Source organism: Panthera uncia, unplaced genomic scaffold (assembly GCF_023721935.1).
Source record: "Panthera uncia isolate 11264 unplaced genomic scaffold, Puncia_PCG_1.0 HiC_scaffold_1452, whole genome shotgun sequence".
NCBI classification, from domain to species: Eukaryota; Metazoa; Chordata; class Mammalia; order Carnivora; family Felidae; genus Panthera; species Panthera uncia.
In genome coordinates this window covers 37,395-51,823 of record NW_026058088.1, presented here as the reverse complement: position 1 = coordinate 51,823, position 14,429 = coordinate 37,395, and the positions used below count along the sequence as shown (strand labels likewise).

General features: G+C 47.5%; 1 protein-coding gene across 1 annotated transcript in view; it reads right to left on the bottom strand.

Moving 5' to 3' along the window:
- Nucleotides 1-12,751, bottom strand: part of LOC125917068 (WD repeat domain phosphoinositide-interacting protein 2) — a 33,815-nt gene extending 21,064 nt beyond the window's left edge. Inside the window, exons 1-2 of the mRNA XM_049623327.1 lie at nucleotides 12,470-12,751; nucleotides 5,318-5,400 (exon numbers count right to left, since the gene is read on the bottom strand). Coding sequence (XP_049479284.1) covers nucleotides 5,318-5,400; nucleotides 12,470-12,543 — 157 coding nt within the window. The 5' untranslated portion in view covers nucleotides 12,544-12,751. The remainder of the gene's footprint in view (nucleotides 1-5,317; nucleotides 5,401-12,469) is intronic.
- Between the last annotated feature and the right edge of the window lie 1,678 nt (nucleotides 12,752-14,429).

Genomic DNA, 14,429 nt, shown 5'->3' with positions numbered 1-14,429 from the left:
TTGCTCTCAAGGACCATTCTAGGTGGCCTTGGCCACAGTTTTTGACAAACATTCTTCCTAGAGATGCCCTGTACAAAATTTAAGAAACAAATTCCTTGATTTAAATTTTTTCTTAATGTTTATTTTTTTTAATGTTTGTTTATTTTTTAGAGGGACAGAGACAGAATATGAGTGGGGGTGGGACAGAAAGAGAGGGAGACACAGAATCTGAAGCAGGCTCCAGGCTCCGAGCCGTCAGCACAGATGCTGACACGGGACTCGAACTCACGAGCCGTGAGATCATGACCTGAGCCAAAGTCAAACGCTTAATCGACAGAGCCATACAGGTGCCCCTTTTTCTTAATGTTTATTTATTTTTTGAGACACAGAGTGTGAGCAGGGGAGGGGCAGAGAGAGAGGGAGACATAGAACTTGAAGCAGGCTCCAGGCTCTGAGCCGTCAGCACAGAGCCCAACGTGGGGCTCGAACCCACAAACCATGAGATCACGACCTGAGCTGAAATGGGATGCTTAACTGACCGAGCCACCCAGGCGCCCCTAGAATTACTTGATGTGAAAAAGAACACTAGGGACATCTGACTCTTGACTTCCGTTCTGGTCATGATCCCAGGGTCATGGGATCGACACCCTGTTGGGCTCCATGTGGGGCATGGAGCCTGCTTAAGATTCTCTCTCTCCATCTGCCCCTTCCCCTGCTGGTGAGCTACCCCCCCCCCCCCCACACACACACAAAGAATGCTGTTTGCTTCTGCTGGCACTACTTAGAACTGGCAATGAGAACACCTCTAAAGCACTAAGAAGCGAAGAAGAAACCATGAAACAAGTGACATAACACACTTGTAAACGAGGCGTGTCTGTCGGATGCCTGCAGCTCTCAAGAGAGGCAAGAGCCCAATCCTCATCACGGCAGATTTACGCAGAGAGGCTACTGGACCTCTCCCCTTAAGATCCAAAACTATACAGCCCAATGAAATTCACACTCGAACCAGCTGTGTGTCACATCAGAACGCTCTCAAAAAGCACCGTTTCTCAACCCGTAGGACGCAGATGATGCCTGTCCGGTCAAGAAGGGTGGGTCTCCCGAGGAGACGCGCTCTGGGTCTGTGGAGGCGCTGCGGATGTCGAAGCAGGCACTGGTCACTTTCGCTGCTTATGTTCGATTTCACAACCGACTGCCTCCTGACGCATGTTTTCCTAGCTCAGAAACTTAAAAATGCAAACACGCACAATATAGAATGTAAAAGAGCCAACTTTTCCTCCCAACCTAAGTGATATTTTACAAATAACGACCACACACCCTTCACAGGGAAGGGAGACCACACATGTGCACATTATGCATCTTCACACACACAAAGGACAGAGAGAAAGAGAATGACAAAACAAATAGGCAGGCACAGACAGCGGGCAAGGCGTACACGGGAGCTCTTGCAACTCCAGAAATGACAATGGTATGATAGGAAAAAAATCTTCCACTGATTCTGGGCAAAAGGCTTTCTGTGGCTGTTGTTTGAACAAACGACAGAGAAACAAGCAGTTGTCCATCTTGCTCCTCCCAAGACCAGTTCTGGCTCATTTTTTCTGTAACAGCAACAGCGACCGAGAGCAAAGATCTGAGTTTGTGATGCATGCTTGAGATTATGAGGGAAAGGCCAACGCTGGGCCTGCAGCAAACAGCGAGGCCAGGCATCAAGTATGTTCTTTGCTCTGGGTCTATTTGTGGAAAAACTCCAGAGAACAATCTCGGTTCAGCAGTTAACCTGTTTTGGAAGGGACGTTCTTTTATCTACTCCATAAAAGTGTATGTGAGAGGGGAAAGGCGCAGAAGGCTCCAGGAGCAAAAGAATTCAATCACTTCCAGTTTAAAGTATTAACCCTCGAAAAATTCTTTGTCCATTTCATCATCTATTTCTAAGGGTCCAAGTTCACTAAGAACAAAGGAGCCTATGTTTCACCTCACGGTGTTGGTCAGTAAATACCCACTCTTTGCACAGTATTATCAAGACATCACGTTTTGTTTTTGTTCCACCAAAAACCTTTAAAAAACAAGACACTAAAAAATCAGTAAATAAACTTCAAGGAATCAGGTGAGTCATTAAACTGATTCAATTTGAGAAGTAAAGACCAGGTTTTGGTCTTCTTACCCCCTTTCTAAGCACTGGGTTCCAAACGGCGGCGTGGTGGGGGGTGGATTCTGTGGATTTCAAAGCAGATGACCCTACTCATTACAGCAACCAGGTCATAGCACAACTCGGGCTCCCCTGGGTACGGTGTTAGTAAAGGTTTCAGTCATTCACAAAGGCCCAGTGGAATCCAGAGACCAGCTACCCTTCTTTGAAGAATGCCCTATCGGGAACAATCCTGCGTGGGGCCACGGGGAAGCGGAGGGGTGGCCAGTCTGGAGATCTGCACAACTCCCGGCCCCACTCGAGATAAGCAAGCACACTAGCTCACAGCTATCTTATCACCCACATCACATCTTCTGGCTCCATACTAGAAAGAAAAGCTTTCTGGAAGGAAGATTTAGTGAACATCAGCAGGCCAAGTCTGAGGACAGAGGAGGAGCAAAATCTAAGGCAGCCCACAGGAAGCGTGGAGTCAGGGCCGCTGATTACGTCCCCAGGAAGGGCCTGGCTGCTGGCCTTTGGGCAGCAACAAACAGCGGACTTGCAGGGGGTGGGGGTGGGGGTGGGGACACACCCTCCCGATGGAGGCGAGGGGGCACCCGAAGGCTTACCTGCCTGCCGGGAGGAGGCCGAAGCCTGGGAGGGGCCAGGGAAGCCTCTGACCTCCCGGGGGACCACGAGAACTCCCTATTGCAAGCAATTGGCAGAAGAAACGAGATCGTCCCCCCGACATCTTCGTCTTAAGTTAGCAGGGGTGGGGGGTGGGGATGCAGGGGGTGGTATCTGGGTCTGTGCCGGCTGCCATGTGCCCAGCAGAACGCTGGACACGAATGTATTTACTCGTTCTTGGTCTTCCTCCATTTAAGTGCAAGCGGCAGGAGAGCGGGGGCCGCTAGCGCCTCGCCACGGGCGGGGCAGGCTGGCACGGAGCAGGCCCTCCGCAAGCGCCCCCGGAGTGGACGGACCCAAGGGTGAAGGACACGCCTATCCCGTTACTCGATGAACCGCCCTCCTTCAGAGATCCGGAAGGTGAAGCGGAATTCCAAAGTGGAACGCTCGCTCCGGAGGGAGCAAAGCGGACGACACGGGGCCAGTCGCTCGGAACGGAGGCGCCGACGCCGTTCGGAGGGAGGAGACCCCGCTCCCCACAACTGTCCGCTCACTCAGGTACGTGAAACGGCACGGGTTAAATCTTTCCCCGAATCCAAACCCCAGTGTGACTCATTACAAGCACGTCGTGAGTACGGAAGCCCTAATTCTCCCACAAAGATTCTTAACTGAGGTCAGGCCACGGGCAGCCTTCAGGGCTGCTCGTTACATACAGAGAAAATATTTACAAACCACATATCTGACGAAGGACTGGTACACGGAATATTTAAAGAACTCTGAAAACCTTACATTACAAAACCCCGAATCTGCCTATTAGAACACAGGCAAAAACACGGACGTGTCACTGAAGAGAATATACGCGTGGCAAATAAGCCCACGAAAAGACGCTCATCATCAGCCACGGAGGAAATGCAAATCAGAACCACAATGAGACAATACCGTTCATATCGACCAAGGTGGTACAATGAAAAACAGCGGTAACACCGACCGCCAGCAAAGATACAGAGGAACCAGATTCCTCAGACATCACTGGTGGGAATGTAAAATGGTACAGCCACCTGGAAAATACTTTGGCAGTTTCTTTAAAAAAAAAGGGGGGGGGGTCCTACCATATGACCCGACAATTGTATTCTTAGACATTTATCCCAGGGAGGTAACAACTTATGTTCACACAATCTCTATACATGACTGTTCACAGCAGCTTTTATCTGTAATAATAGTCAAAAACTGGAATCAGCCCAGATGCCCTTTAACAGGTAACTGACGATACACTGTGGTCCATCCACACCCCAGAATATTTCTCAGTAATAAAAACGAACTACTGACACATCCAACTGTTCAGATGAATTTCCAAGGAATGATGCTGAGTAAAAACAAAACAAAACAAAACCCAGTCCCAAAAGGTTACATATTTCCATTTCCATGTCATTTTTGAAATGACAACATTTTGGAGAGGATAGATTAATGGCTACTAGGGATTAGGGCTGGGAGGTAGAGACAGGTGTGGTTATAAAAGGGCAGCGGGAAGGACCCTGTGTTGTTAGAACCAACCAGCATCTTGGCCGTGTGTGGGGGAAACAGGAATCTGCAAGGGCGTTGAGACCATACAGAACTTAGGAAACACAAACGCATACAGGTAAAACTGGGGAAACCTGATCAGGAGCAATCAACTTTGCTATCCTGGTTGTGGTCTTATACTGTGCTTTCGCAAAATGTTACCACTGGGGGAAACCGGGAGAAGGGTATATGGGGTCTGTATTCTTACAACTGCGTGTATATCGACAATCACTTCAATTTAAAGTTATGTTTTTAAAAACAAAAATAAAGAGCAAAACATTACAAGCTCACTTATATAAAACAAAACCACACACAAACACAAAAGTATATCTTTATGTGTGTAACTACATACATGCACAGAAAACAAGTTATGTATGCAGGAAGAGCCCAAAGCTTTCTAGCAAATTCTCTCTGGGGAGGAGGACTCTATGCCTACCGTTTACTCGGCAAGTCCTACTGCGCGCGCGCGTGCGCGCGCACACACACACGAAAACCAAAGAAACTGAGATCCAAGATGAAGTAATCTATCTGAAGTCACAAATAAGTGACTGAACAAGAAGTCAAAGCCCATATGACCCTTCTACAAGTCCATATTGCCTCTGACATGTAGGCCACTCGAATGCCATAAGATGTCAAATAAATCATTCCTATGGGGGCTGTGAAGTTTTCAGTTTTCCGGAAGTGGTTTATAACAGAAAGATAAATGGTTTCACTGGCATTTAAAATGGGGAGAAATTACAGAACACTACACACAGCATGATATCGTGTATTGAAAGACAACCCATAAAACAAGTGTCTCCGCAGTACATTTATAAACACGCAAACACGCACACCTTGGAGAACACGTACCCCCCGTTCACAGCTGTCATCCCAGGAAGCCCAAGGTCAAGGAAGAGTACTGGGCAAGGGGTGTCTGGACTTTAATCACAGTGTTAGAGTTTGAGAATGCATTCCAATTCAAGTATACTTTGTCTACTTTTTTGTTTTGTTTTGTTTTTAAGAAGGGGGAAAAATAAAGCAAACACTTACTGCATTCATAGATCTGTTCCAGCTTATCCACAGAAGAAAGGGAGAAAAATTTATAACCGGACTTACTACCAACAGCTAGGGACCTGCAAAAAAGCCAAATCAGAAATAAGAGCTGATACGTGTAGACAATGATAATGCAAAAACAAGCTCCATGTTACCAACTAGTAACCGTCATCTCTACTGAAAATTAGCACGAGTAATTTCACACAGTTTGTAGGGGGTGAGTGCTGGCTGAGCAGAAAAGAGGCAAGGGGCAGAGCCAGGTGCCCCAGCTCGCAGCCAGGGAAAGGTGAAGGTCAATAACATACAGACCTTATTCTTACTGAAAACCTACAAAACCTTAAAGATTACTTTGACCAATAAATGGAAATAATCAGCCCTTAATTAACGATCCCCTCAAAACAAAGTGGGGCTCCTCAGGTGATCTGCTCTATGTGTGAGTCCAAAAGCGAAGAAGGCGGACGCTCCGAATTTTAAACAAAGACATTTACGATGGTGGACGATGACATCCTTCCGCCTCGGCAGGGCCACGGCAAGCGCAGCTCAATCACCTATGTGAAACTACAGCTGGGCAGTGGGGTGGAAATAAAACAGACGGAAAAGATAACTTGGAAGCTGGCATGAGAAGACTGCACAGCTGACCTACAAGGAAAAGATAAAAGCACTCACACCCGACGCCAAAGCCACGGCTTTCGCCAAGAGGCCTGAAGGGAGCTCACGGGCTCCCCAGCTGCCACCCCCGACCCTGTACAGGTGCAGTGGGCCACTGAGTGAAGCAGTTCCCCACCGGAAGATTACTACTCTCCAGAAAGAGACTGACCGCGGGGGGGCTGGGGGGGAACAAAAGGAAGTCCAGCTCTGAGAAACAGAGGACGAGCCAATCAAGCAGGATGCGTGGGGCGTATGAGGAAGCAGCTACTGGACGGTTCTGAATCTAGTGTCTGGAAAAATGTGCAGACAAGTGGAGGCAGAAGACAAACCAGAAGACTAGAAAGACTGAACACCGACGTTTCCTAGCGGGAGTATCTGCACACCAAGATAAAACTTAGGGCTACTTCAACGGCCATTTCATCTATTAAAAACTTGAGATTTCCAACCCTTCTCTGGCCCATAGGTAGGAGAAATATATTCCAAGAATGGAGCTACTGTAAGCACTATGAAATTTTTAAGTTGTAATTGGTTCATCTTAGAAGTACAAACAAAAGCAAAACTCTTTGGGGCACCTGGGTGGCTCAGCCGGTCAAGCGTCTGACTTGATTTCGGCTCAGGTCATGATCTCATGGTTCGTGAGATCGAGTCCTGTGTTGGGCTCGGCGCTGACAGCGTGGAGCCTGCTTGGGAATCTCTCCCCCCCGACCCCAAAATATGTAGCTAAACTAAAAAAAAAAAAAAAAAAAAAGCAAAACTCTTTCTACCTTTTTTTTTGCAAAAATACTTCACTGTTTTGAATTAATTGTATCAATGAGGTAATTAGATATTGTTACCTGTAAATAATTTGAAAAGCAATAAAGCAGCCAACAAAAACATAAATATCCAGGAGAACTAAAAATAAGACAAAAATCTCAGCAGTCTATAACTTTTGAGAAATGTTTTCCAGATAACTAATGGTTGCTATTTTAAGCACCGATAGATTCTTTCTATTTTTGATTAAAAAATGAAAAAGGTGTTCTTGTATATGCTTTCCTGTATGCCTATCACAAGGGGGTGGGAGATTCTTAACATTTTCCTGGAGTCCTATGGGAGTGATCATTAAACCAACTGTACTGTTACAATACGGTGACCCTCTCAGACCCTACCAAGGAGATGAGGGTTTTGTGTGTGTGACCACAAATGGTCAGACTGTAGTGTTGAGCTGCTAAAAATATTTTCCATTTATTCTTTTGCAGAGAGGTGTCACTTCCTTGTGACCCTCTCCCCAGGATTAACAGCTCCTCTCCCTTTCTAATTTGTTGACTTAGAAACCAAATCGCCAACCTTATTGACACTATATATAAAATAAGCTTAGGGAAGGCTTCTTTCATGGGCAAACTTAATGAGCTTTAACTGGTTTATGAGAAACTAGATTTTGATTCTATGCTCCGAACAAAAGAATCTGTCAAAACTGGCCTTTGGTGATCCAACATCAGAACTTTGGTGTCCTTACAAATATTCAGAAACTGCTTCAGGATATTAAATACCTTAGCTACAATTTTAATTGCGTGGTTTGTAAAACTGCTGTGCACCTCCATCAATAAGAAATACAAGCACAAATATTTCAATTATTTTTCCCTATATATCCATGGCATAGTTCGAGTATATATTTTATCAATAAAAATGGATGTTTTTATTTTTTTAATATTTATTTATTTTTGAGAGAGAGAGACAGAGTGTGAGTGGGGGAGGGGCAGAAAGAGAGGGAGACACAGAATCCCAATCAGGCTCCAGGATCTGAGCTGTCAGCACAGAGCCTGACACGGGGCTCGAACTCAGGAACAGTGAGATCACGACCCGAGCCGAAGTCGGACGCCCAACCGACTGAGCCACTCGGGCACCCCCTAAAAGTGGATGTTTTTAAAGGGTGGTAACACCAATGATCAGGTTCATACATCCCTCTTTGGGACTGATCTTGCTTTTAATAATTTCTCATGATTTGCCTGACCATACAACGGCAGACATATTAATGGGAGAGGCACAGTAACAAGGAAGTTTGAAATTCCCTTATTAAATAAACTTATCCCCCAATAAATGTTTGTGTAGTTTTTTTTGTTTTTTTTAAGGTAACACAATGAGATCTTTTACTGCCGAAGGAAAAAAACCAGCTTACTATCCTAGAAAAAAGGTTATATTTACTCAGTCCCACGTTTCAACACCACAGCCCGGCCTTCAACCGCGCCTGGTGTCAAAATGCAGAGACCCTGTTATACGGTCTTGAGACGAGGCCTAAGTCCTTTGCCAGGATGGGAGAGTGAGTGCTTGTGAAACATGCTGAGGGCCAATCCTCTTCGTTTTCGCCACACCCCCCTTTATTCCACTTCTAGAGCTTCCCTAGGCCGCCAACCCCGAGAGCCTTTCACCTTTGCCTTTCGGGGATTCTGCAGTTCACAGCAGGTCGGCTCTCCGCCTTCTCCACCAGCAACCCGGGATCGCCTTCCTGTACTACTTGCCAGCTTCTCAAATGTTGCTAGCGACTCCTTCCTCATCCTCCCTATCCTATGGGTTTCAGTCTTTTAAACTATTTTTTGAGTGGCGCCTGGGTGGCTCAGTCAGGCTCAGTCCGCGGAGCGACCGGCCAACTCCCGATCTCGGCTCAGCTCATGATCTCAAGGTTCCGGAGGCGGAGCCCCTTGTCAGGCCGGTGCAGACAGCCTGCTTGGGAAGCTCTCTCCGCTCCTTCCTTGCTTCCCCCTCTCCCCACGGTGAGTAAATAAACTTAAATATATATCTTTGGGTAATTCGTTGACTGACGTTTCCGTAGGGTTTTGGGAGGGGCCAGAACAAATGCCTCTGTGTGGTCCACCATCTGTAACCGCAAGTCTATCGCTGAATTGAAACTTGAGCGCTCAGTATCTAAAAGACAGTGAACTTCCACTAAAAAAAGTGTGAATCAGATCTTTCTCTTAACTCCTTTTCCTTCAGTAAACTCTTACCAACAGTTAGTCCCGAAGGGCTCTCCCTTCCTACTATCTTACTTGATTAGAGTTAGGTGGCAACAGTCCACACGCATAAAAAGGAACCCAAGGAGGACACCTCGTAGACCCTGGGGCCCTACTTAGTAAGTCTGCTCCACAGCAGGCTCTTCCCGCAGCTCCCAGCATTTCCACCGCAGGCCTCCAGCTGGTTAGCCCTGATGCCTTGACAACTCAATAGCAGCCGAGCAGAATCCATCTTTTGCCCCAAACCGAGTCCCCATAATGGAATCACTGTTCACACTAGACCCAAACCAGAGACTTGGGAGTAACCTGAACTTCCCTGCACCATGCCTGACCCACGGGTCACACCAAGTCCTGATGGCTGACTGGTCTTCTCTCCACGGGCCACTGCTGTTGGACAATATCCTCCTGGGTGACTGTCCTGCCCTCCTCCAACACTCCCTCTACCCGGCCGACAGAATGGCCTAAAACTTTAAGGTTGAAGGATCCTTAAAGACCATCTACAATCAAGCCTCTCGATTTACTGATGAGAAAAAAAGTGGAGAGAAGTGACTTTCCCAGAAGAACAACTGTAACTGTAGAAGAAACTCAGTTAAACAAGCATCTCTATAATCTTCTGGACACTAACAACTTCAATCCTGTCGACAGGAGACCTGGAGAATCAAGTCCCTTTCTTTATTCCACCCCTTTTTGAGGTGTAGTTGAAAAAGGACATCGCCAAATCACAGATTCCCACTAGACGAGCGGCATCCACTGGAGGAATTTAGTCCTTGACATTTCCATTTCAGGGATACTCTTACTAGTTTGTTAACTTCAATTTCAAAAGCCAAAAATTCTTCCAAAGTAAACCGTTCAAACAGTTACTTTCAGAAACCAGCATTGGAACTAACCAGTTAATAGCGAGATGACTGAAAACAACTGTTCTCAGTGCCTCTTTCACTGTTCTAACTAAAAAATAAATAAACAAATAGTAAAAAAAAAAAAAAAAAAAAAAAAAAAAAAAAAAGCAAAAAGCACTTCTTCATACTTTTAGGATGAGAATCCTAGGAAAATTAACACAATATTTGAAGCCATATTACTAGTACAAAAAGCAGGACAGATACTTTGGTGTACAGGGAATATTCTTTTGTTAAGCATTATTGTGTAACATACATGTATTCTATTAAGTGAAATGGCTTCCAGATTTTCTCACCGAACACAGTGAATGTGGATCCTAGACCGACAACCTTTGTCTTGTGAAAAACTGTGTTCTTCTATTAAATTCTGGAGACGGGTAAAGGAGGGAAAGGGGTAAACTGTACAGCCTTTCCTCATAAACCTATTTCTTCAAAACAAATTAGTCATTTTAATCAATGATTAAATCCTATCTTCCCATTTCTTAATAATTTACTATAATCCTATCCTACTATTTCTTAACAGTTTACATTCGTACTATATCAAGGTTTCTGGCAAGTCCAAATTATGACACAGAAACCTCCTGAGCTTCCAGACTCACTGAGGAGTGAGGAAGCACGTGACTTCCAAGTGTGACAAGGTCTAACTTCAGGCCAGACTGACATTTTCTATTGTGTATGTAATTTGAAAGCCCATTTGAAATAACAGCCAAAGAGAATATGTTCTCATATTTGATTTCCTTTCAACATAAATGATGAATAGTGAAAAGCTGGAAAAAAAAATGGTAGAAAATGTTTTGGAAATTCTCTAACTTATACAAGACATAAAAACCCAGAAAGCTACCGTTTCTTAACCGATCTCAAAACACTAAGGGCTTGGGGCACCTGGGTGGCTAAGTCGGTTGAGCGTCCGACTTCGGCTCAGGTCATGATCTCACAGTGTGTGAGTTCGAGCCCCACGTCGGGCTCTGTGCTGACAGCTCAGAGCCTGGAGCCTGCTTTGGATTCTGTGTCTCCCTCTCTCTCTGCTCCTCCCCCGCTTGCGATCTGTCTGACTCTGTCTCAAAAATAAAAACATTAAAAAAAAAAATTTAAAAACAAAACCAAAAAACACTAAGGGCTTAAAAACCAATCTCAGTTTGAAATGTTTTCTATTCGCTTCCCGGGTTCACATAACATAGTCTATCCCGATCACAACCACTGGCAACAGGTTATTCAAAATGCTTTTGCTGTGCTGGTTTTTACCCACGTGGAACACTAAGCGTTTGGTAGTTTTAATCTTTAAAGACTGCTACAGTATGATGCCTAAATTCACCATCCTCAAAATCCTACTTTTCAGGTAGAGAAGACAGTGGCAGAGTGGGAAGGGCAGTGGAAGAGACTCGGGCCTGCCCACACTCCACATTAACCAAACTCTAGGATCCAGGCACAGCTCTGAGCCTTTGTGAACTTCAGTTTCCTCATCTGCACTTGGGAAAAGGTGATCTGCTTCCTTCTAACCTCAGCGCGGTCCCGCTGCCGGGCCACCCGGCACTAACCTCACAATTCTGGGGAGGCGCTACCGAGTACCCGCTGCATGCCACGGACTTGATGCCTGCTTGCCATTCTACAATGAACTCTTCGTTTAAAAAAAAAAAAAAAAAAATCTCATTTTCTACTTTGCTGACTCCACTCCGCCAGTAACAACTCGACCAACTACTTACTACGAAGCCAATGACCCATTCCTCCTCACTTACATCACTTCCTCTTACTCACTTCCCAAGATGGCTCTCCTCCCTTCCACAGCTCCTTCCTTCTCCAGAAACTTCATCTAGTAACTATGCTCACAGGTCACCGAGACAGCCTCTGAAGAATCAGCTTCAAACCCATAGGCGTTTGGACAAACAGCGTTCCAAATCCATGGGTTGGCATCAGTGGGCCTCTCTTTCCCTAAGGATGGGCCCATTCCCTGAAGCACCAAGACCCCTCAGGTATTTCTCTGTCACATCCCCCTTGACTCAGTTTCTCCCCAGATCAGAGGCCAGGATTAAGGCTAAGTTTGTTTCTTGCTCGGGCAGGACATCGAAGTTACCTAAAAAAAAAAAAAAACAACGAGACAAGAAGAAAGGGAAAGAAAGGAAAAGGGCACTAAGATAATGAAGAGACGAGAAGAAGGGCCTGAAGAGACAAGAAGGACCTGAAGAGGGGAAAGAGTGGGGGGAAGAGGGCCGAGGGAGAAGGGCAGGTGGGATAAGAGGAAGAAACCCACGCTCACTGCTCCAGAAGCGGCTGGGACAACAAGTCAAGGCACAAAGTTCTGCCCCAACTTTGTGAGAAGGGAGGTCCCAAAAGGTAAAGCAACCTATCCGTCGGTGGGTGAAAAGCCTCCTTATCTCCATCACTTTCCCCGCCCAGGGATCGCAGCTCCAGCGCAGCGCCCGGAGGGTCCCCGAGGGCAGCGCCCCTCCCTCCACGCTCCAGGCCCGCCCCCGGGGACGCCCCCGCCCGCCCCGGCCTCCACCCCGAACCTCCAGGCCGAATCTCCGGCCCTGAACCCGGCCTCAGGCTCCCGCCCGCCCCGGCCCCGGCCCTCGGCCCCGGACCCCCCGCCCGGCCCCAGGCCTCGGGCCCCAACCCCCGCCCGGCCTTACGTGTTGTCCTGGTTGAAGTTGGCGAAGAGCAGCTGGCCGGCGCCGGCCTCGCCGCTCTGACTCGCCAGGTTCATGGTGGGCGCGCGGCGGGCGGGCGGGAGGGTGGCCCCGGCCGAGGGCTCGCGCGCGGGAGGGCGAGTCGGGTGCGCTCAGGGTCGGCGCCTGGCCCCGCTCGCCGCCTCGCTGGCCGCAGCTGGCTGCCCGGGGATCAACCGCCGCCTCATCCCGTGCCCGCTCTTGTTTATGCTCAGGAGCCGGGACGCCCTGCGCGCCGGCGCGGCCCCGCCTCCTCGGCGCACGGCCTCTCAGGGCGCAGGCGTATTGCGGAGGTCCCGCCCCTTCATCTCCGGCCAGGGCTGGGGTTCCGGTCGAACACGCGCACGCGTGGGGACGCGCAGGGGCGCGCCGGGCAGGGCTAGCTGGCGTACGGAGGACGGCGCATGCGCAAGGGAAAAGTGAGTCCCTATGGTTTTATTCATATTAAAAGTGTCCGCTGTGTGCCTGTCCTTGCGCTAAGGATTTATGTGCAGCATCTCATTTGATGCTTCTGGCAGGCCTACGTAGAGAATATTGCGTCCCCACTTTACAGATTTGAAAACTGAGGCTCAGAAGTGTTAACCTATTCGCCAAGTGTTCAATCTGAGAATTGTAACCCCGTTCTTTCCCTGAGGCGCCCGCTTTCTGGATCCGTGGCGGATTCACTCATATTTACGAGACACCTTCCATGTAAACCAAATGGGCCTCCCTCCCCTCAGAGAAGTTACCCCGGAACACAATTACAAGCCGGAGTACAAGAGAGCACATGATGAGGTCACTGAACCTAGACTTAAGGGACAGGGAATGTGCAGTCAGAGAAGGCTTCCCGGAGGAGGTAAGACCTGCAGTTTGAATAGTAGGTAACCTACGGAAGCATTGTGTATGGCAAAGGTTCAGAGGTGAGAGTGTGTCCAAGGGAACGCGCTGCTCAGCGTGTCTAAGCTTAGAGTGGGGCGATGGACACAAGATTGGGCTTGTGAAACTGGAAGTGGCCAAATCGAGCGGGGTGTTGTTAAGATGCATTAAGCAAGAGCCTGAACATTATCTAAACAACGGGTTGCCATTGGAAACACTTAGGCAGGAGAATGGCACAATTCAATCTGTGCGCAGGGAAGCTAATTTTTAGCCCAGAGTCAAGAATGCGTTGCAAATCCTTGAGGAAACAATGGTCCTTTCCTTTAAAGGTGCTGGCTCTCCTACCTCCCACCGAACTCAAAAACTAGTTTGAGATGGATTGTGGACGTACAGTCAAGTTTCTGGAAGAAAACGTAGGAGAATGCCTTCATGGCTCTGGAGTAAATGAAGTCTCCCAAACAAGTACTTTAAAAAGTACTAACCACAAAATAAAACGTTAATCTTCATCAAAACGGAGAGCAACTGCTCAGGGCCCCATGGGGGGCTCCATCAGTTAAGTGCCCGACTCTTGGTTTCGGCTCAGGTCGTGATCTCACGTTATTGAGATCAAGCCACCCTGCTTGGGTTTCTGTCTCTCTCTCTCTCTCTCTCTCTCTGCCCCTCCCCAGCTCGCTCGTGCTCTCTTTCTCTCTCTCTCAAAAATAAATAAACTTTATGGGGCACCTGGCTGCTCAGTCGGTTAAGCAGCCAACTTCAGCTCAGGTCATGATCTCGCCGTCCGTGAGTTCCAGCCCCGCGTCCGGCTCTGTGCTGCCAGCTTGGAGCCTGGAGCCTGCTTTGGATTCTGGGTCTCCCTCTCTCTCTGCCCCTGTCCCACTCATGCTCTGTCTCTCTCGCTCTCAAAAATAAAGAAACATTAAATAAATAAACTTTAAAAACAACTTCTTGTCAAGACAGGTCAAGAAGGCAAGCCTCAGAATGAGTGGGGTACATAAGCTTTCAATACATACACTTGAAATACATTTTTGAAAATACCGAGTGTGTTTTTATTTCCTAATTTTTTTAAGGT